This window comes from Cryptomeria japonica, chromosome 4, assembly GCF_030272615.1.
Source record: "Cryptomeria japonica chromosome 4, Sugi_1.0, whole genome shotgun sequence".
Taxonomy (NCBI): Eukaryota; Viridiplantae; Streptophyta; class Pinopsida; order Cupressales; family Cupressaceae; genus Cryptomeria; species Cryptomeria japonica.
Genome location: NC_081408.1, coordinates 599,547,168 through 599,568,823, shown reverse-complemented (window position 1 = coordinate 599,568,823; position 21,656 = coordinate 599,547,168). Strand labels below are relative to the sequence as shown.

Sequence of the window (21,656 nt, the reverse complement as noted above, 5' to 3'; positions counted from 1 at the left end):
ACGATGAACATTTTGCCTATACTTACTTTGGGACAAGACACACCAACACCTAAATACCTGGCTTTTGATGGGAAAGATAATGGTTTGACATTGATATCATGATAGGAATGGCATGATTGCAAGCAAAGTTTCTTTTTGAGGGGCACCAAAATTGGCACCAATATGGAATGACTTGCTTTCCACATAGGAATCACATTGATTATTAAATTTCAGGATGTTTAGGATGGACAATGTAAAGACGAGAGCTTTTGTTAATGAGAGAACAAAGAGTAGGGGTTTAAAAAAAGGTGTTCTTGGATGAGGGTAATATCTCCATTGTGATAGGTATGTAACTATGTTCATTGAGTTCATGGTTCTTATGTTGGAGATTTATGTTAAAGCCTTTAGAGAAAAACCAATGTTTACTGGAATTGTTAATTGGGGACATGTCTCTATCCCTCTAGTGGTTCTTTAGACATTTTGGAAGCATGGGGACATGAGGTGGTGGGACATCTCCTTGCCCTAATTTTGTGTTTTTTTCTCATATTCCTAAGACGTTTCCTAGTGTTTTGCATCTTGAGGTTGCTTCTTATTCTGGGGGACATTTGGACATCTTGAAGTCCTTGGGAGATTGAGAGATGCCTCCAACCTATTGAAATTGTCCCGAGGATATTTGGACATTCCAATGTCAACAATTTTAAAAGAGAAAAGATGTATTTGTAATATTAGAAAGACAAAAAAGGGAGCATCTTCAAACATTTAGTTATTTTAGCTTATTGATAATAAAAAAATCAATTGTATTTGTATTTCCTGTTCTACTCAATTTGCAAGTTCAATTTTGACTGGCCAATGTTGAATGTTCATTGTTCAATGCCATAGATGTTAATGTTATTTCAATTTCAACTCTTTAGAATGTTGAATGATACTTACCATTTTAATTATACAATTGAAAAGCTACAATTTTTTTTTTTATTGTTTTTTTAGTATATGTATGACACTCTTTGTCACTTGCATCTCTCTCTGTTTTTTGTAAAATCCATGAAATTTTTTCCTATCATATAAACACATTCCTAGTACACCATTCCACTATCTGAGGATCTCAAAGAAGCATTGGTGTTAAAAGGAATTACAAAATGTTGAATTTGAGAATTTCAACATAGAAGTTAAATTATTATGTTTACCTTTTGTTTTCTATGTATCCTAAATTGAACATAGTCACTTCTGAAAGACAATTAACATCAGAAACTTGAATAGTTGGCTGTGTCAATTGGAAGTATACTTTGATTGTTAGAGCTACAATGATAAGTAGCAAGTATTGTGTGCCAAGATGAAGTTGATGGATGTATGGAATTGGTGGTTAAACTATGAAGAACTAAGAAGCAAGAGTACCTCAAGAAAAAAGACATCAAAGTTCCAAAGCAATCAATTTGGTTAGAGCTACATTAGTGGATAGGATGTGTTGATGTACATTGGTCATGTCCATTCTTACATTCAGAGAGAATTAGTGTTACTTCATCTCAAGACTTAAGTAAGGATACATGTAACAATACCTTATATCTTGAATCAAAAGGAGAGAAATTGATTATTAAACTGTCTAAGTCTACTGGTTTCAATGAAAAAATGATCAAGTTTCTATAAGTGGCATAGAAGAAAGATGGCTGGTATGTGTTGTGACCTTTTCACACATTGCCCCATTGCAAACGAGGACCCCCTCTTTCCTGCTTTTCGCATCTTGTTAGTTAGGGTTTTTGGCAGTCAGACGACAATTTTGAGCTCTCAGTGCTCGAGTCTCGTTTTTTAAATGGTTTTACTTGGAGGTTTTCAATGTGCAATTAGGGTTTTGAGTTTTGGAAGTCAATAGGATCATATGTTTTAAATGCCGAATGTTTTCATGATCCTAAATTTTTGCCTAAGTTTGAGGTTGCAACAAGTTGTAAATTGAGCGTAAATATGTCCAAGTGTTGCGAATCGGTGTTATTTTGTGCTAGAGCGTCAAGTGCCCCTATAGGAGTCGTTTTTCCACTCCTAGGAGGTTAAGTTAGGTCAAATTTGCACAAAGTCCCGATGGACTCTTGTTTTCCCCTGCTTAAATTCAGTTAAAATGATAAAAGTCCCGATGCAAAATGATTAAATTTGTCAAGTTTTGGCCTTTTTAGTGTGAAAAACACCATAGTCTCGATGGGAAATGTTTCTCCCCTTTTAAGGCATAAAATCAAGTTGTCCAGGTGTTTTTCCACCAAGTTTTGAAGGTAAATTGGATTCTATCTTGATGGAGGGCATTTTTCCACCAAGTTGCAAGTGTTTTGGGGAAAATCCCGATGCATTTGGATTCTCCACTGCAGTTGTCCCAATGGGCCACTGGTGCAGGAGCAACTACCTATGAAGGCATGAACAAAGAACAAGATGATTTTCTATTTGCCTAGAAGGAATGTAATAAGACCCTATGGGTCCTTTTTTGTAATTCAATGTCCTAGGAGTGTGACAAGTTTGTCCATGTTTGGGTCAAATTGTCATCTAGGGTCTGGTAGAGCAAATTGAGGCAATAAGGGTTACAATGGTCTAAATTGAGGGATCAAGTGACCACAAGTCTATTTGAGTCGTTTTTGATGTTTTAGAATCAACCGTAATCATTTTGGGGGACTATGATAGTCTAGAGTCTAAGTTGGTTGAATTATGCAAAAGTTGTCATATTGTCAATTTGTTGTCATGACAATTTTGCACTTTTTGTAAGTCGTGATTCTCCAACGGTCAGTCAGTTTGAAAAACAGTTGGAGGAGGTTGTGGTCGTTTGGGAGATATCTTTAAAGGCCCCAAACACCGAAGGATGTATGTTGGTTTGTTTGGAAAGGAAATCAAAGTATCAAGAACTGTTGGAAACTCAGAAAACCGTCTAATTTCTGTTGATTGCATACTGAAGGTGAATTGACAAGAATGCTCATGGTATAGTTCCTGTAACTAGATCGTTTTACCTTTGTTTTGCTTTTAGTGTGAAGTCTTGAAGCGATCGCTGCCCCATTCTACAAGCAAATCTCTACCGGGTAGCCTAAAACCCTTAAACCCCTAGGGTTTGACTGCAATAATTGGTTTTGGCCTATCAATCCTTAACTGAACACTCTGCCGTTATAGGAGATGATAAGCCACTGTATCATATGTCAGTTCCAAAAGCCATTAAGAGGATACAACAAGGCGAAGAGGATGGAGAACTAACCCTAGGTCTGGCATCTCTATGTGACAGACTGGTTTGATGAGTGTAGTGCGTGAGAATTGAGTGGTAGAGCACTAGAAAAGGGTTTGAATGTGGTAGAAGAGTACTTTGAAGGTTTACATAACATTTCATGGTCAGTGATGGTCACCCATTAGGAGAACCAAGCCAGTTTGTGAAAGGCGTTCAATCAAATAGGTCTAAAAGCCCTATTAGGTTTGTTAGTGTAGCATTGGTTGGAATATCTACAAGTTGGACCGGTACCGGAAACTAAGATATTGTTGAGAACTCCCTAAAGGGTATCTGAAAATATAATTTATTTGCTTAGGTCCTCAGGGTGTCAAAAGTTATCACCCGATTCCTTCAAATGGAGGCCTAGTAGCAACCGATTCAGCTTGTGGGCGAGTCAAAATTGATGTTCCGGTGGGTCTAAACCATGAAATCTTGTTTCAGTTGTATTGAATTGGTCAAGTGGGCCATTCAAACCCTAAAAGCCTAGTAGTAGCCCACTCATGTATGCAAGGGTGTGGGTAGTCACACAAGAACTTGAGAAGTGTTAGTTGTTTGTAAGTGGACATAGTGGAGCCTTTGGGTTTTCCAAGGTGTTGTTTGGTGTCATTGAACCATTGCTTGACTTGGTGTTGTGTAAGGATCTTTGGAATTAGGGATTACCGGTTGAGTTTGTATGCCTTAGAGATTGGTTGGTTCAAGGTTACCTCTTTTCGGTCTGTATAATCCTCCTCATCAGCCATGTTTTTCCACTAGGGGTAAAATGACTAAGTTAAATGCTATGAGTTGTCCAGATGAGGTTCAAATCTCCACCAGAGGAAGAAAATGAGGGAGACGAAGTTAAGTGTGGACAAGATTATGTCGTCCTGATGAGGTGCGTTTTTCCACTGGGAAGAATTAATGAGTTTTAATGAAATTTTATTGTCCAAATGGAGTTCGAATTTCCCTTGGAGGCTATTTTGATGAATTTTGACAAGTTTTAATTAGGGTTTTGAGTCCAGATGAAGGACTGTTTTCCATTGGGGATGCCTTTGCATGAAACGATGAAATTTAATTGTCTAGATAGGCATCAATTTTCTGCAAGGTGGAATTTTTGGACAAGGTAAGTGAAATGATGATGATTTTGTTGTCCAGAGGAGGGTCAATTTTCTCCTCAAGGCTAAAATGTGCAAGTTGGGCGAATTTTGATGAAAATTACTTGTCCAGATAGGTATCGATTTCCCCCCAGGTGGTTGGAATTTAATGCAATGACAAGCGTGCCCCAAATGATTTTATTTTGCCTTGCCACAATTATTGATGATCAAGTGTAATGCATTTAATGACAAATTGTGGAATCCCAACGCAAATCGATTTTCCACCAGGCTGATATAGGGCAATTTTTTATCCCACGTTGCTTGTGTGGTGAACTTGGAAGGTGAAAACATGAATAAAAGGACCCAGCCAGCATTAAAATAATAATATATTGCCATTGATTTGACAGGTTGAAGACTGATTGGAAGTGCCATTGCTGGTTAGAGGGTTCAAATGTGTCCAAGTGTGGGATAGCACCATTGATGAAGGTGGTCTCCAAGCTTTTATGTGAATGCCATTGCTGATTGGGATGATTCTGTGTGTGCCGCCCCCATTATTGGAGGGCATCAACCTTGTTTGTAGCTGATTGTGCCTCATTTGGGGGGTGGTTTGAAGTGATTTATTTGAGGCGCCATTGTAGTGAGGAGGGCGATTTTGCCTAAGAGTCCTGGGGCACCATTGTTAAGTAGATTGAAGGCATTGTGATTGGCACCATTGCTGGTCCAGTCTGAAACTACATTACCAGCATTATTTCCCAGACTGAGACTTCATTCCCAGCCACTTATTTGTGCCCAGACGTGGCCATTTTGGAGTGTTGAAGGACAAAACAGCTTAAGTGTGGAGGTGTGCCATGGCTGTGACCACTTCCAGCCATTAAAATGGAGCATTTTCTGAGTGTTTTTAGACTTTTGAGAGACATTTTCAGACCATTGGAGGGCGTATTCAGACTTTGTCCTCAGAAATTCAGACTTTGTTTATAATTTTGACTTCTGAAATTTGTCATTTTCTGAGTGTATTCAGACCTCCAGACTCAGAATTTAGACCTGAGACGTGTTGGGGCAGCCAAGATCATCCATTTTTAGACTTTCAGAGGGTGTATTCAGACTTTAATATCAGAAAATCAGACTTCAATACACCATTTTCTGAGTGTATTCAGACCTGGGTATACATTTTGAGCTTCGAATTCCTCATTTTCTGAGTATACCAGGGTGACTTCAGACATATTTTGTGATCAGACCTTACATAAGTCTGAAAATCTAGTTTTTAAGAGGGTTTTGTACCCCATTTTGATTGAAATTCATGTTGTTTTCAGAGTTTGTCACTAACCATGGAAATTTCTGATTTTAGACCATTAAATATGACAAAATCGTTAAAAATCAAAACTTAAGGAATTTTGAAAACAAGTTGTTTGAATTATTTTGGTCATGATATTGACTTTGAGCTTCGTACAGACACCATGTCTAAAGCGGGAATAGGAGCAAGAAAGAACCAGTTGAAGATCGTACAAGAGGGCTTCTATCTGGAGTTGTTGATATCAAGGATGAAAAAATCTGCTAAAAATTGCCAAAATTGTGATTTTTCTTGAGGCAAAACCCTATCCGATTTAATCGCCATTTAAATCGGGGGTAAAAAATCGGGGGTTTTTTGCAGTTAAAATTGCATTAAAATTGCGAAAAAATCGCATGGAAAACAGTAAAAATCGCGGTATGCAAAAGTGGTTAATTGTTTATAATATTTGGCAAACCTAAAAGTGGCTTTTTTTTTATGGACGAGGGCAAAGTTAATTTTTTTAAGCGCGCGACTGGAGGAGACGCGACGGCTGACGGGATTGATGAAAGTTCTTGATGCAGCAGAGGTAAGGGTTAATTTATTGCGTTATAGTTTATAGTTATACAGTATAGACTATAGAGTATAGACAATATTTACAGTATAGACTATAGAGTATAGTTAATTTCTGGCAAAACAATAAATCATTAATGAGTTAATCAGTGTTCTATTTTTTAATTTTCAGATTAACAATTTATTTTTTGATTTTTAATTTATATATAATTTTATATTATTAATACTGTGACAGTATTTATATTTTCATTTTTTTCACTAAAGCTCACAAACCATAAATTATAAATACTGTGATAGTATTTATATTTTCTGGGACTGTGAAAATACTGTCACAGTATTACTATTTATAATTTTATAATATATATAAATTTACTATTACAAATCTATTATAAATATTAAATACTGTCACAGTATTGCTATATTTTCTATTACAAATCTATTATAAATATTAAATACTGTCACAGTATTGCTATATTTTCTATAAGATTAATGATTTTTGTCCTTTTCTATAAGATTAATGATTAATGATGATACTGTCACAAATTTGCTATATTTTTGATTAATGATAATATTGTCACAAATCTGCAATAAGATTCTGATTGTAGATTTGTGACAGTATTTATATTTCAGAATTTCTGATTGTAGACTAAAAGTAAATACATAAGTAGGAGATTGATCCATGTTTCGTCTCTTTTGCAGCTTTGCTAGGTTTCTTTCGAATTTTTACAAAGGACAATGGCTTCTGCAACTAGAGGTGGTGGTAGAAAGAGGGATCCTATGTGGAAACATGGCACACGAGGTGCAGTAACAAGAGAGGTTATTTGTAACCATTGCACGAAAGCCATGACCGGTGGCATACACCGACTCAAATATCACCTTGCAAAGATCACTAGATAGAATATTACGGTATGTGAAAATGTTCCTGAAGAGGCTGAGAGGGAAGCAAAAGCAAGGCTTTCCGAATTTGAGCAAAAGAAGGCAGAAAAAAAGAGGACAACAGAGGCAATGGCAGCCCCAATGAGAGATATCAGTTCTACAGGGCCGGAACATATTGAAGTGGGCAGCAATACATCTAGTTTTTTAATTCCTCGTAACACTCCTGGTGCGCAACCTGGATTGTTAGGGTACTTCATGGAATAAGGAAGTGCATCAACAGACAAAAGCAACAATGGCTAGATTTTGGTTTTACAACAATATTCCATTTAGTATTGTTGAGAGTTCATATTGGGAGCAAATGGTCAGTGGATTGACCATTTCAGGTAAGGGGTTCAAGTCCCCAAGTCGTTATGAGTTGAGTGGGCCATTATTGCAGCATGAGGTCCAAAACACACATCAGTTGGTGGAACAACAAAGGAGGAATCGGGAAAGGAATGGCTGTACCATTTTATTTGATGGGTGGACAGATAGTAGGAATAGGACACTCATAAACTTTCTAGTTGCTTCAGGGGGACAGGTGGTATTTTTAAAATCGATTGATGCCTCAACTGAAGTGAAGAATGCAGAAACCTTGTGCAACATGTTGGATGAGGTGGTGACCGAAGTGGGAGTACAAAATGTTGTTCAGGTTGTGACCGATAATGCAGCTGCATATGTGGCAGCTGGTAAACTTCTACAGGCTAGGCATCAAACATTATTCTGGAGCCCTTGTGCTGCTCATTGCCTTGATTTACTCCTTGAGGACATAGGGAAACTTAGTTGGGTGAAGAATGTGGTTGAAGATGGAAGGGAAATCACAAAGTACATCTACAACCACACATGGGTCTTGGAGCTTATGAGACAACACACTGATGGTAAGGATCTTGTTCGTTCAGGAGTCACACATTTTGCTACTAATTTCCTCAACTTGCAAAGCATATTACATGCATTGCCCAACCTGAAGAGGATGTTTGTGAGTGAAAGATGGTTGGAGAGCCCTTATTGTAGGAAGCCTAAAGCAGACAAGGTCGTGAAGGCCGTTTTTGATGATAGATTTGCCAAACTCATGGAGGAGATCATCAATGTAAGTGTTCAAAGTTCAAATTTCAATTGATGATTTATTTTTTAATTTTCTAATATTACACATTGCTAATTTTTGTTAAATTTGTCATGTCTAGTTGTTAGAACTGTTGGTGAGGGTTCTACAGATGGTGGATGGGGATAAAAAATCCCATAGGGTATCTATATGAGGCCATGGATAAGGCCAAAGAGACAATTCAACACTTGTATGGGTCAGACAGGACCAAATATGAACCCATATGGCGCATAATTTATCGAAGGTGGAACCGACAACTCCACCAACATATCCATGCTGCTGCCTACTATTTGAAGCCCAAGTTCTTTTACTCCCGCACTTTCAAAATAGATGAGGAGGTTCAACTTGGCCTTGGCACATGTATTCAGAGGTTGGTTCCTGATGAAAATATTCAAGACCTCGTTGTTGATGAGTTGCAGAGGTACAAGAAGGAAGATGGGCCATTGTTTTCTTCACCTATTGGTATTTGTAAGAGAGACACCCTGCTGCCAGGTAAAAATAAATGTGCTCTTAAATCTATTTTACCATTTATTTCAATCTTTAAGTTTTCAAAAATCTTTACCAAGTTATAAATGCCAATTTGTATGCTTGCAGATCTGTGGTGGGAAGATTATGGTGCCACAATGCCTAATCTTCAAAAGCTTGCAATACACATATTATCTCAGCCTTGTACTGCTTTTGGTTGTAAGCGCAACTGGAGTGTCTTTGAGGCCATTCACACAAAAAAGTGCAATAGGTTGACTCAAAAGCGCTTGAATGACCTTGTATATGTGTGGTACAACCTTCGATTGCATGAAAAGAGGGTACAAGGGAACAATTCATATGATGCACTTGACATAGATGAGATTGATCCATACACAGTGGATTGGATTGCTGAACCTGATGGTGCTACTGGTGATGTTGATGTGGATGCATTTCTCATTGACAATTAGTTAGATGAGATGGAGAGGGAGGCAGCTAAATGGGCGACAGAGGTGGCAGAACGTGAGGAGGTAGGAGATGAGTTTGGTGATCCAGAAGAGGCAGATTCCTCACCTGTTGAGGATATTGCAACAGCAGCAGCTGCTGCAACACCATCTGTTGTGATCATTTCACACTTGCCCCATCAAAATGGGGACCCCCCTTTTTTTTTGAGAACTTAGCCGCTTAGTCTAGCCTCTCTCCTTTTTAGGATGAAATGAGTAAGTTTGTAGGGTTTGCATCTCATGTCAGTTGATCGGAAGTCTAGTTAAGGAGTTTATTGAAGTTGCCAGCTTTGTGTTAAGTGATAGATGAGCGATTTCTCCCTTGACCCTTTTGTTTGAGAATTGGTGTAAGTGTGAGTTTGAGCATTTGAATGAATTATTCCAAGAATTGAAGTCTTGATAAGTTCATTTGTAATCTACGTCATCTCTAAGTCTTCTCTAGGTTTTACTTCATGTCTTCACAGTTTGAAGCAAACTTGAGGTTTGAAAAGTTGGAACCGAACTTCAGGTTTGAAGGATTTGGAGCGAACTTCAGGTGTGAGAGATTTGGAGTAGGAGACTGGAGCAAATTTCACTTTCAAGATTTCATAGGCGAGATTAGCGATGAAGGAATGAAATGAAGGAGTTGAGAGCACTTCATGAGTTGCATTTTTGGGGCGAAATTCCAACTTCGTGAGTTCACCTTTTGGAGCGAATTTCTAACTTCATGAGTTCACCTTTTGGAGTGAATTTCTAACTTCATGAGTTGGTGATCTCAAGCAAGCTTCATGAGTTGGGGTATTGGAGCAAATTTCACCTTCAAGAGCGAAATGAGGATAAAGAGATGAAGGAAATTTAGAATCACTTACTTCATGTTCAAGTATTCACAAATGAACTTCATGAGTTGCTACTTTGGAGTGAACTTCATGAGTTGCCACTTTGGAGTGAAATTCATGAGTTGCTACTTTGGAGCGAACTTCATGAGTTAGACTTTTGGAGCGAATTTCCTCATGTTGAAAGTGGAAGAATGAGAGAAAGTCAAGAGGCGCCTACTCCATGATCAAACACTCAAGCGAGCTTCATGACTTCATGTAGAGGAGCAAAATTCGAACTTCATGACTTTGTGTTTTGGAGCGAACTTCATGACTTCATGTTTTGGAGCGAACTTCAGGTTTGAGAGTTTTGGAACGGATTTCACATTTGAGGCAACTTCACGAGTTGAAGTATTGGAGCAAACTTCAGGTTTGAAGAGTTTGGAGCGAATTTCATGTTTGGAAAAGACAAGCGAACCTAGCAAGCAAGGCGATTGAAATAAGACTTCAAGTGCACACAACTTAGAGTGAAATTCCCACTTCATGACTTTGTGTTTTGGAGTGAACTTCATGACTTCATGTTTTGGAGCGAACTTCAGGTTTGAGAGTTTTGGAGCGAATTTCACATTTGAGGCAACTTCATGAGTTGAAGTATTGGAGCGGACTTCAGGTTTGAAGAGATTGGAGCGAATTTCATACAAAGGTAAACTTCATGTTTGAAGGATTTAAAGCGAACTTCATGAGTCAAGGAGGAGCGAATTTTATACTTCATGAGTTGATGATCTCAAGCGAACTTCAAGAGTTTAGGAGTTGGAGCGAATTCCACATAACAACGAACTTCATGAGTTGATAAAATGGAGCGAAATTGACTAATGCATGACTTAGCCGCCCAAAACAAATTCGAAATTAATCATAGGGTAGGTCGGCAAAAGGGTAATTTTTATTTTGTTTTATTTTGACAAAGTCGGCCTACATAGGAAAAGGCACAACCTTTCATCTTGATCTCCTATAAAGGTAAGAGTGAAATAATCATTTTAGCATCAAATCAAACAATTATTCCTTCTCTCTTGAGTAGCAGTCAGCGAATTTCAAGTGCAGATTGGAGATTTCAACATTAAGGATTCAGATCTGATAGGAAGGCGAATTCACCTTGAAACACCTGAACTGATCAAGAAGGCCGCAAATCTTGAACATTAGAAGTTGCTTCACTAATTGGTTTTTGAAAGTTGAAGTTTAAAAATCAGAAGTAAGTGCATTAGTCGAACTGATCTAAAGTCAGGGGCAGGTTTGATTTGAATTGATAGTTATTTGTTGTAGTTACCTCTCTAATGTATTTAATGAATAGATCAGTCTTTAGCAAATTCATTTCATAGTTAAGAAAATAAGCTTCATTGCGCTACAACTTGTTCTAACTTGCACATTTCTCATAGGTGAAGGATGGCAGCTTCCAAATCAAACAAGACTCTTTCCCGCCAAGTGCTCATCAAGGAAGATATGAAGGGGAGTGCATTAGAAAGCAGAATCGCGTTGAATTGGAGCAAAGTAGGAGATGCTAATCTTGGAAAGTTCGGCACCAAGAAGTTCCGCCATCCATCATACATCAACGAACCCACAACTACGGCCAAGAAGATGATCGAAAGTGGAATCATAAATGCAGCCGGCTTTCCTCCCGCAGTGCAATGCTATGAGCTCATTGTAGAGTGTGCTCAACACTATGACTTTGACTCAAGGAGAATTGTGGCGAAGGATGGGACAGTGCTCGCATACCTCTTAGAGACAACAATTAGCAAGACATTCCATCTACCCGAGCCCAAGGAAATGGCCTACATAACCTTGGAAGGAGCTAAATCAGCCTACGATGATGATCCAGATCCTTGTGCGAAAATCATTGACAAATTTTGGTTGAAGAAGAGTAGAGGAGGAAAAAGAAGATGGCCCGATAGACTGCACATGATAGACTTCAATGATGAATACAGAGACTTCATCACCTTACTCCATCGGTTGGTTGGTGCATCTGAGGCTTCATACTTTGAGGAGTGGATGTTCTACTTCATTGAGACCGTCACCCGCGATAAGAAGGCAATCAACTGGGCAAGACTCATTAGCAACAACATTGATAAACAGTTAAGAAGGCTATTGCGTACCAGAACGTTCTATATGAGCTCCTACGTGTTGACGTGTATTTTGTACACTATCAAACACAGAATAAAATACCTAAAGGTACCTTATCCTCTCTTGAATAAAGTCTCTGATTGCTGAAGATATCGCGAAAAAGGATCAATCAGGATGACTTCAAGGTTCTTGTATGTAGGGTCTCTACGTGTGGATAAGCTCTTTGTGGTATGATGCGATTTGCTGGAATCGCAAGGGGACTTACACTTGATGCCTGAACTTCTGATTTGCTTTGAATATTGCTGGACACAGGATTTTACTAGCTTTGACTTGGAAAAAAGGAAAAAAGATGAGGGCGAGGAAAGAATCTAATCCTAATACTAAGGAATGTAGGAGCAATGATTGATCTTTGATGAAATTCTAACTAGGTCTTGTTTTGACATCGCAGGACCATCTCCACAAGGCTAGTGCGATCTTCGAAGGAAAGCTTTATGATGTTCAAATCATCACTGCAGGCATAGACACCATCAGGTTGATGCATATCAATGAAGAAGCGACAATTGAAGTTAAGCTTAAGCTGAATGATTCCAGTTGACTACACAAGGCAAGTCTGCAATCAACAAACTGCTAGTAGTATGGATATACGAATTCCACCATCAATCACGCACATTTCTTCCATTCATCTAATAACACGAAATCAAATATGAGAAGTATAAAGACCATGCAAATTGTCGAATCGACCCATAAATTTCACCATTTCTTCAATGAAGTTACAAGTCTTTTACAACAACATCTTGGCAACAATCTTTGCTTTCTCTCTCTACTCTACTCTAATTGCTATTCTATCTTATTACTTATCTATCTCTTATCTATCTAATGCTTCCAACTATTTTCTAACTCCTCATTTATTTATTGCCTTTACAAAATGAAATGCCAGGGCTTATATAGTGCCCTCAATACAATTCGATGGTTTAGATCAATTTGAGATCAATGGCCAAGATTCAACAATGAAAACCCTAATTAGGGTTTGTTACAACCATTACATAACATTTAATGCTCGACCAATGATAAAATTTTATTGCTTGGACACATGTCCTCTCTGGAAAAATCGACCAATGGATAGCCGGGGTAGGTACATCGGAGTTTGTGCCACCTGCCATGAGTTAGGTACATTGAATCTGGAAATGTTGAGGTGGACCACACTAATTGGAGAAGTGATGACTAGGATGCCACCTCGTCTGACACTTGTAACTTGGTAGATATTCAACTTGATGTTGTTGAGAAGCTAGCTTTAATTAATTCATCTGGAACTATCTGCTTCTTCAACGAACCCTTTGCTTTGACTTCTTGTGTCCTTGATTTGCAGGATGATGATGTACCTCGCCTTGAAATGCTGGATTGGAAGAGGTTGCTCTTGTCCTTGCTTGATCGTCTCGGAGGAGACCGTCCTTGATCTGGCTTGATTTTCCTTGATGAGAGCCTTCCGACTTGTAGATCCTTCGAGTTTGGGAGTCGTCATCTTGATACCTACACAACATTTCAAAATTAGTAATATATCTTGAAATCTAAAAATTAAACTTTAAAAGGAAGATTCAAGATTTTAATTTAGGAAACTTCATGATAAATCTTGAGTTATCATTTCCTAATTTAGGATTTTCAAAGCAAAATTTAAATCTTCAAAAATGGTGCCAAGGTGATTACGCCATACCTCCACTTGGGAATTAAATCTAAAAAATGATGCAAAAATAGGAGAATTCGCTAGGCAAAATGTAGATCAAGACTCCCTTTAGCAAAATGCGCCCCCTTTTGCTTGGAAAAGAACTCCACCTTCCACTAGCTTCTTCAAGATCTGGAAATTCGCCTTCAAATGTCTTCAAAATCTGGAAATTATCCTCCAATCTAGCAAGAAATACGCCTCTCCAATAGCCTTCAAGATGAATTTCGCCTTCCACTAGCTTCTCCACACTTAGTAGAAATTCGCTCCACTCCTCTGGATTTCGCACTTCCTTCCTTGCTTCTCCAAATCGCACTTGAAACAATGAGTGAATGATTTGAATAATGAAAAAACACCTCCAATATATAGAGTGCTCACCTTCCACTTACCCATGAGGCCGACCTTGCAAATAAAGGCAAAAAAATAAATAAAAATTAATAAAAGAAGAGGCCGACTTGATAAAAACATTAAATAATACCCCAAGCGCTCCAATTTTATTTTATTTTTTTAAAATAATAATAATTAATTTTAAATGCCTTTATAATTAAAAAATTCGATTTTTTTAGGCTCAAAATTAATTATTAAATACCATGCGCTTTTATTAAATGCCAAAAATATTTCAAGGTTTTATCGAATCTGGCATTTAATACAATTTGAAGGATATTGGCGCCTAAGCATGATGAAAATATCACTTTGTTAAGAATCTCGCCTTGGTCCCTGGGAGAGGGACATGAGCGAATTTTGCATTTGTGCCCAAGATTGTCGATTCTTGGAGTCAATTCCTTGTTCATCGTCCTTCGAAAGACATTTTTGACTTTGCATATCCTTGCCTTGACGTGGTTTTGGAAGGGAATGGTTGATTCCATGAAAATCGCCTTGGTCCTTGAGTGAAGGACAAGAGCGCCTTAGCCATTTTTATCAAGTCTTGTGGTCTTTGCAACTTCGTCCTTCCGTGAAACCTTTTAAACATCATTTTGACCTTGCGTCTTGACTTGGATTCGTCCGAATTTGGAGAGGAAGGTTAGCTAATGTGTTTTTCGCCCTGGTCCCTGGGAGAGGGACAAGAGCGATTTTGCATTTATAAGCTCACTTGTATTTTGCTAGCTTCGAAAATTATCTTCAACGGATCGATTGCGTCTTCCTTCACCCACCTCAAACGCGAAACTTGCCTTCCTTTTGCCAAAAACTTGTCTTGAGGGAAAATCGCTCTGGTCCCTTGGAGAGGGACAGGAGCGCTCTGGCCTTTATGAGCTCATTTATGCCTTGTTAACTTTCAAAACTATCTTCAATGGGTTGATTACGTCCTCCTTCATGCCTTTGATGTCTCAATTTGTCCAAACAAGGTCAGGAATGACTCTAGCAAGCTTTTTCGCTCTGGACCCTTGGCGAGGGACATGAGCGATTCGCCTTGGACCCTTGGAGAGGGACAGGAGCGCTTTTCGCTCTGGATCCTCAGTGAAGGACACGAGCGAAATTTGACTTTTTGAACTCTCTATCAGGATAATTTTCATGGAATATAACATTTAAGTATAAGTATTCCATATATACTTTCAGGATGTTTGAGAGTGGTTTCGGACCTCCAGGAGTTATATTGCAAAATCTAGTTTTTGGAGGTTTTTTCAGTTTCCAGACTTAGTCAAATTCAGGATCAGGACATTCCAGACTTAGCCAAATTTCAGGATCAGGACATCACTCAAGCCGGACTTGCTTATCCATGTGATCACCTGGGCGACACTCAAAATGCAAAGGCTAACTAACAAAACCCTAAAAGACCAAAAACAAACCCTAAAAAGCAAAAAAGCAAGGGTCCCCATTTGCAATGGGGCGATGTGTGAAAACGTCACAACACTACGTCATATACTCCATTGCGAGAAATTTTGAGTATCTGGGACTCATGTACACAGGCGTAGTTGGAAGGAGACGTGGAGAGATCAAAGTGTATGATTGTTATCCACAGCTTAAACATCCACCAAAACAACACTACAGGAGGGTGAACGATGCATATCACAAAGCAGTTTTGAGGTGGATCACAACAAAGACTCTCTCCAGAAGCGCATGCATTGGTAGAGCAACATGGTGCGTGGTTCATCCAATTCCCGAAGTTCACTTACATCAGAGTTCAAGGATCTCGTGTCCCTCTCTACATGTTGCCGCGATACCCAACGAATAGAGTGGTGCTACTCGAGGTGGTGAGACAGTTATTGGCATACATCAAGGCATATAGACACAAGCATGGAGCTGGTTTTTCTTTTCCCATCACAGTTGGAGATTCTATCGAATCATGCCCATCCATTCATGTAGCAGAAGATGCCAAACATGAATTAGCACTACATTCACTCAAGCTATTCACCTCTAGAGATTGCTTTGATTCATATGGCAATGTGAAGGAAGTTTTGGGAAGAAAGAATAGACATCGATGGCATCTTGAAGATTATTGGACGAATGTTCAAAATGATATAGAGGTGAAAAGAAGATGTATTCCAGGCTATCCCTCGATTTCATTAGAGAAGGCAAATTGTTTCATGTAGCCGATCAAGTTCAAGATAGTGGTAGATATCTCCAAGGATCCTATGCCAAAGAAGACAAAGAGATCATATTCAAATGGGCGGATATGGAGATTGATGACATGAAAGAATTGATGAAGCCAGTCTTGGAATATACTCGCATATGGATAGATGTGCAGCACCAAAAGTTGAAAGAACAAAATATAACACCAACATTCCACTTAGAAGAAGAAAGAGCAGATGATGAAGATGAAGCTAGTGCAAGTGGCAGTGCACCTCAACCATCTCATTCAAGAGGATCAAAGAGAAAGGAAGATTATGGTGAAAAGGAACCCGCAAGGAATAAACATAGATCAAGTGCGAACCATCCTTTCTCCAGACAAGAAGAGTTAAGAATGGAAAAGGAGTCGAGTCAAGGGGCCAATGGATTAGCAGAGTCTACAGTCCACAATGATAAAGGAAAAGAAAAAGCATCTCAAGAACAAGAAGACTTCACTCACCTCATTCAGGAGATTGAAGAAGGCGGAGAAGATAACGATGAAACTACTTCACCACCAAGAGATGAGCAAATGCACGGAGCAGCACAAATTCAAGAAGGAAGATCTATTCCGGAGTGGTTAAAAGAAAGACTAGCTCAAGAGGTGATAGTAGCTGAAGAAGAACAAACTTATGATATAGCAAGTCATCTAACCCAAACTCGAGAAGTAACTGAGAAGAGGAAACCTACAAAGATGTCAAAGGTGATTAGAGATGACTCACTCCGAGAGTTGAGAAATATGAAGGAGAGATTACAGCAGATGAGTATGATATGGAGACTATTGATTTGGGTCCACTTACCTCCGAGCAAGCTATAGGTGATGCAACCGATTCATTAAGGGTCGTCAATGACATGTTAAGAGCTGAAATAGAGAAGAAGAGAAGATTGGAAAAGGAGATAAGTGCATGGAGGAACCATGTCCAACAATTTCAGCAACCATTGACACATCAAAATCGAGCAGCCACACCACCTCCCTTGCTTCCCGTAGAGTCAGTTGATCATATGGAGAAAATGAGTAATCATCACAGCTGATGGATACATGGATAGAGGATTCATATACTAGAGTGAGCAAGTTCGTGAAAGGCATCATGCAAACACTCGATACTGTTATAAAGGTCCTTCGAAGAATTCATGTCCTCATAGAAGCCTCCAAAGCATTTATTCATGCTAGGAACATTATCATTCCAGTGCTTCAAGTAATAAGGAAGACACCAAGAGAGGTCCTATCAAGGGAGAAAGTAAGGAGAGAAGGAACTACACCTAGCCTTCTACGATGGAGTAGCCTACTTCGCACAAAGAAGATCATCTTCGAGGAGATTGGAAATGGATGTGGTCAAGCTCAGGATGATATGCACCAAATCCATGATAAGATAGTGGGAGTAGCACAGATTGTCTTGGGAAAGAAGATTGATCCAGGGACAATTATAGAGGCTAAGGAGTTGGAAGAAAGAATAAAGGTTATTTTCCACGGTACTGATGGTATGACAACCAAGGATCAAATGAATGATATGCTCGAGTTCGTGGTCTTAGCAAGCAAAACTCAAGAACTCGAACTTGAATGGGAGGATGCTATCGTCAAGGCTTTCGACAAAGTCATGCATATGGAAGAGCAGCTGAAATCTCTACCTGAGATCCCGATGAGTGAGATGGAAGACATGGTGACTAGATTCATCGAACATGCTAGAAAGGAATGTGAGAAAGGGAACCAGATTCTAGAAGATAGTTTGTTATGATCCCATTTGGCATTTCATGTTCCTATTGGAGGATGCTTCCTTGGTGTGTGCTGGCACATGTTATTTTCCTATTGGCTGATTCATGATGATGACTATCTAGATAGGGTTTTCATTTGTATCAAACCCTAATTAGGGTTTAGGTGGCAAGATCTTGGCCCTTGATCTTGATTCGATCTCGGCCCTTCATTGTATTTGGGAGTCATATAAACTCCACTCATTTCATTTGTAATGGTTAATAAGCAATAATAGCAATAGCAATAGCAATAGAGTAGAAGAGAATAGAAGAGAGAGTAATAGTGCTAGAATAGTGGCAAGAGAAAGACTTGAAGAATTGTTGTTGTTTGGCTATTGGATCAATAAAACATTGAAGTTATGGTGTTCTTGCTAAATCCTTGAAGCCTATTGCATTGTTCTTTTATCTTCTCAAGTCAATCTTTGATGTTAGTTTTAGTGTTGGATTGAATGATGGCATGTTGCATTTGATGTATTGTGAAGCTCGTTATCCATACCACTAGCTTTCTCGCTGATTGTAAGTGAGCCTTGTGTGGTCAACTGGAACATTTGAAATTGTTTAAGTTCGATTATTGCTCAATCATTGATATGCATTCAACTAATGGTGTCTATGATTAGTAGTGATTTGAAAATCTCCAAACATCCTTAGAAGATTGCACTAGTTCTAGTGGAGTTGTTCATGTATGGCAAAGCTATAACTAGTTGAGTTTCACTTGTGTCATTCTTCATCCATTCATTCTTAGGATAGTTTAGGACTTCCCTAAACCCTTATCTTTTGCCATTTTTTTTTGATAATCTTTCAATAGTGTTAGCATGAAACTTCATTGCATATCATCTGCAAACCACTTCATGAAATCTTTTCGAACCATAAATGCCCCTAGATGAAACAACAATCACAACGACCAACAAAGCTTATCAACACGTAGTGATCCTCTATTCATGAACCTTGGAGTCTTCTTGAATGATCCTTAAGCTAATCTTTAGGAGATTTTACTCAAGAGAGGATAAGATACTTTAGGTATTTTATTCTGTGTTCGTATGTGCCTAAAAACACATCAACACCATCTACTTCAACACCCACTTAGCGGCAACAAAGTTTTTTGAGCTTTAGTCGTAGACGCAATCTATGATTTCCAGTTTTCAATGATATGAAACCATTAACTTAATATGTATTCAGACTTCAAAGATTGATTTGTTTTGTGGTCTAGACTCTACAATATGTATTTGACTCAAATGTATTTAGAACTTGAACTTGTTTTTTGGTATATCACTATATGGTATGTATTTGACTCAAACTATGATTTATATATGATGGAAATCAGTAATATGCTATTGTGTTCTATAAATTTAGTCTATACATGTGTTTTTTAAGAATATTTTAAGAAATTATATATTTTCAAATGCTCGATAATTTTGCCGATTTATTGCCGATTCCCGATTGTTTAAAGATTTATTGCCGATTAAGATATTTACATCTTTGGTTGATGTTGTCCCAATGGAAGAAGACCACATATACGAACATTGAGTACCTAGACATGAAGCAGATGAGACAGAATATTTGGAGTGAAGAATCATCTTCCTTCAACCCTGTTGGCTAATATCGTGAATAGTGGAATCTACCAAGCGGCTGGCTTTCCACCATATATCCAATGCAGTGAGCTTGTTATTGAGTGTGCCAAGCACTATGATCCGCGAACTAGGATGATCAATCGCGGAAGTGTTTGGAATTCCCAAGTGTGCGGATATGCAAGAGAGGACTAAGGATGAAGCCTTAGGGAAATTTGAAAAGAGAGCGGAAGCATACGACAATTGTGAATAATGAGTGAGTTCTTGAGACAAGGTGTCATCACTCTAGGCTACCCAAGAGGCTCGTATGTTTGGACTTCAAAGATGAATATAGTGACTTAGTATTTTTGCTCAACCGAGTCATGGGAGCACCTCAAGGGGCATTATTTGAGGATTGGATGTATTATTTTATTGAAGAGATAACAAAGGGAACAATGATCAACTGGGCCAAAATAATAAGTGATAACCTCGACTTCCAGTTGAGAGGTTTGGAGAAAACACGAACATTCAACATGACCTCCTACCTTGTGTACACTAGCCAGATTTGTTGTGTACAAAGGACTGATATGCAAAGGCGTAGTCAAGAATGGGCCGAGACACTATAGAGTTTATGAGTGCTATCTGCAACTCCATATGCACAAGATTGAACATTACAAAAGGGTGAACGATGCTTTCACCATGTACATCACAAGACTGCTGCAAGGCAAGATCCACAAACGGTTGTCCAAGGAGGCAACAAAGCTTATTGACAAGTACGGATCACAATATATACAATTTCCTACCTTCACATACCTATGGATTCAGGGGTTTCGATCTGAACCATACAAGCTTCCTAGGTATTCGACAGATAAGATGATTTTGCTTGAGGTAGTGAGACAACTTTTGGAGTATGATTTCCTCCAAAAGGAAAAGCATAGAACAAGGATAAGTCTCCCAATTGCACTTTGGAAGACGTTGGAGGTATGCCACACCGCGGTCACAACAAATTCAATTATTGAAGAACTGGAGTTCTATTGCCTTGGAACCTACAAGAGCAGGGATCGATTTGATCCATTTCAGATAATTGTAAAGATCAAGGGAGGAATTTTTACACACAGAATCGACATCGAGGACTATTGGGCTAATCTTATGGACGAGCTCGCAGTTAGAGAGAGGATGTGGTCTCGTATGTCAATTGACTCCATGAGGAAGTACAATCTCTTCTCTATCCCAGGTCAGGTTCAGGATGATGGTGATCATGTCCTTCCACAGTACATAAATGAAAAGGACAAGCCTATCTTGTTACCTAGTTGGGTGCAACCCGAGTTGGTGGATTTGAATGTTTTGATGAGAGAAGTGAATGATTACTCCAGGGAATGGGTGGACAAGTATGTTAATGAGTTAAGGAAGTTGAAGGTCACCTTTACCTATGAGAAAATGATAAATGAGGAGTCTTCTCTCAATGAAGATGAGAGAACAGTCAGCAATATAAGGATACATAATGATGAGGAGAGTCAGGCTCCCAAGAGAAGAAAGGTTATGCCTGGAGAATCACAATCAAAAGGCAAGGAGACCATTAGCCAAGAGTCAAGGCATAAAAATCACAAGTCTAACACTCCTTTATCCACCATGAGCTTCTCATCTGTGAAAAAAAATGATATGACAGAGAAGGATGATGAGTCCAGATAGGATTCTGATATGAAAATCCTACCAGAGAACAATCAAGAGTTGCATGCTACAGCATAGTCGACACCACATGATGATGATGAAGAACAATTGGGATCTCCTACTATTCAATTAGAGGTCAACTTGGGCAACAATGTGGTGGACTTAACTAAGGACAAGGATACAGATGATGATGTCGTTACAGCCTTGAGAGGACTTGATCGGGACATGAGCCTCGAGGACGAGATGGAAATTTTCTACTATTCTCAATTGGTTGCTGTACAATATGGAGAAAAAGAAAATGATAGAGATACAACCCATATAAGATATTGATGATTTCTTAGCTAGGACTAGCAAAGAAAAGGAACAAAAGAAGGCTAAGGTGTTCTCTACGATTACTAGAGATGAGGCAGGGGTGCATATTGCACAAGTGGCTGTCCCGCTAGGTGATAAGACCAGAGATGTTG

At 38.8% G+C, this 21,656-nt stretch overlaps 2 protein-coding genes across 5 annotated transcripts in view; both read left to right on the top strand.

The window, feature by feature from the left end:
• The window catches only part of LOC131040323 (mitochondrial protein pet191 homolog), a 70,804-nt gene that overhangs the window by 37,574 nt on the left and 11,574 nt on the right, over positions 1-21,656 (top strand). The gene's annotated exons all lie outside the window — the stretch shown is intronic.
• LOC131040321 (uncharacterized) lies at positions 6,805-8,588 on the top strand. The gene is made up of 2 exons (XM_057973216.2): positions 6,805-8,099; positions 8,194-8,588. The coding sequence occupies exons 1-2, from the start codon at positions 7,269-7,271 to the stop codon at positions 8,263-8,265; spliced, it is 903 nt and encodes a 300-aa protein (XP_057829199.2). The 5' UTR covers positions 6,805-7,268; the 3' UTR covers positions 8,266-8,588.

Bases quoted from the DNA above. Each gene is read 5' to 3' on its own strand.
- LOC131040321 (XM_057973216.2), top strand. From the start codon at position 7,269: ATGGCTAGATTTTGGTTTTACAACAATATTCCATTTAGTATTGTTGAG. The intron at 8,100-8,193 runs GTAAGTGTTCAA...TGTCATGTCTAG, and splicing joins TCATGGAGGAGATCATCAAT to TTGTTAGAACTGTTGGTGAG.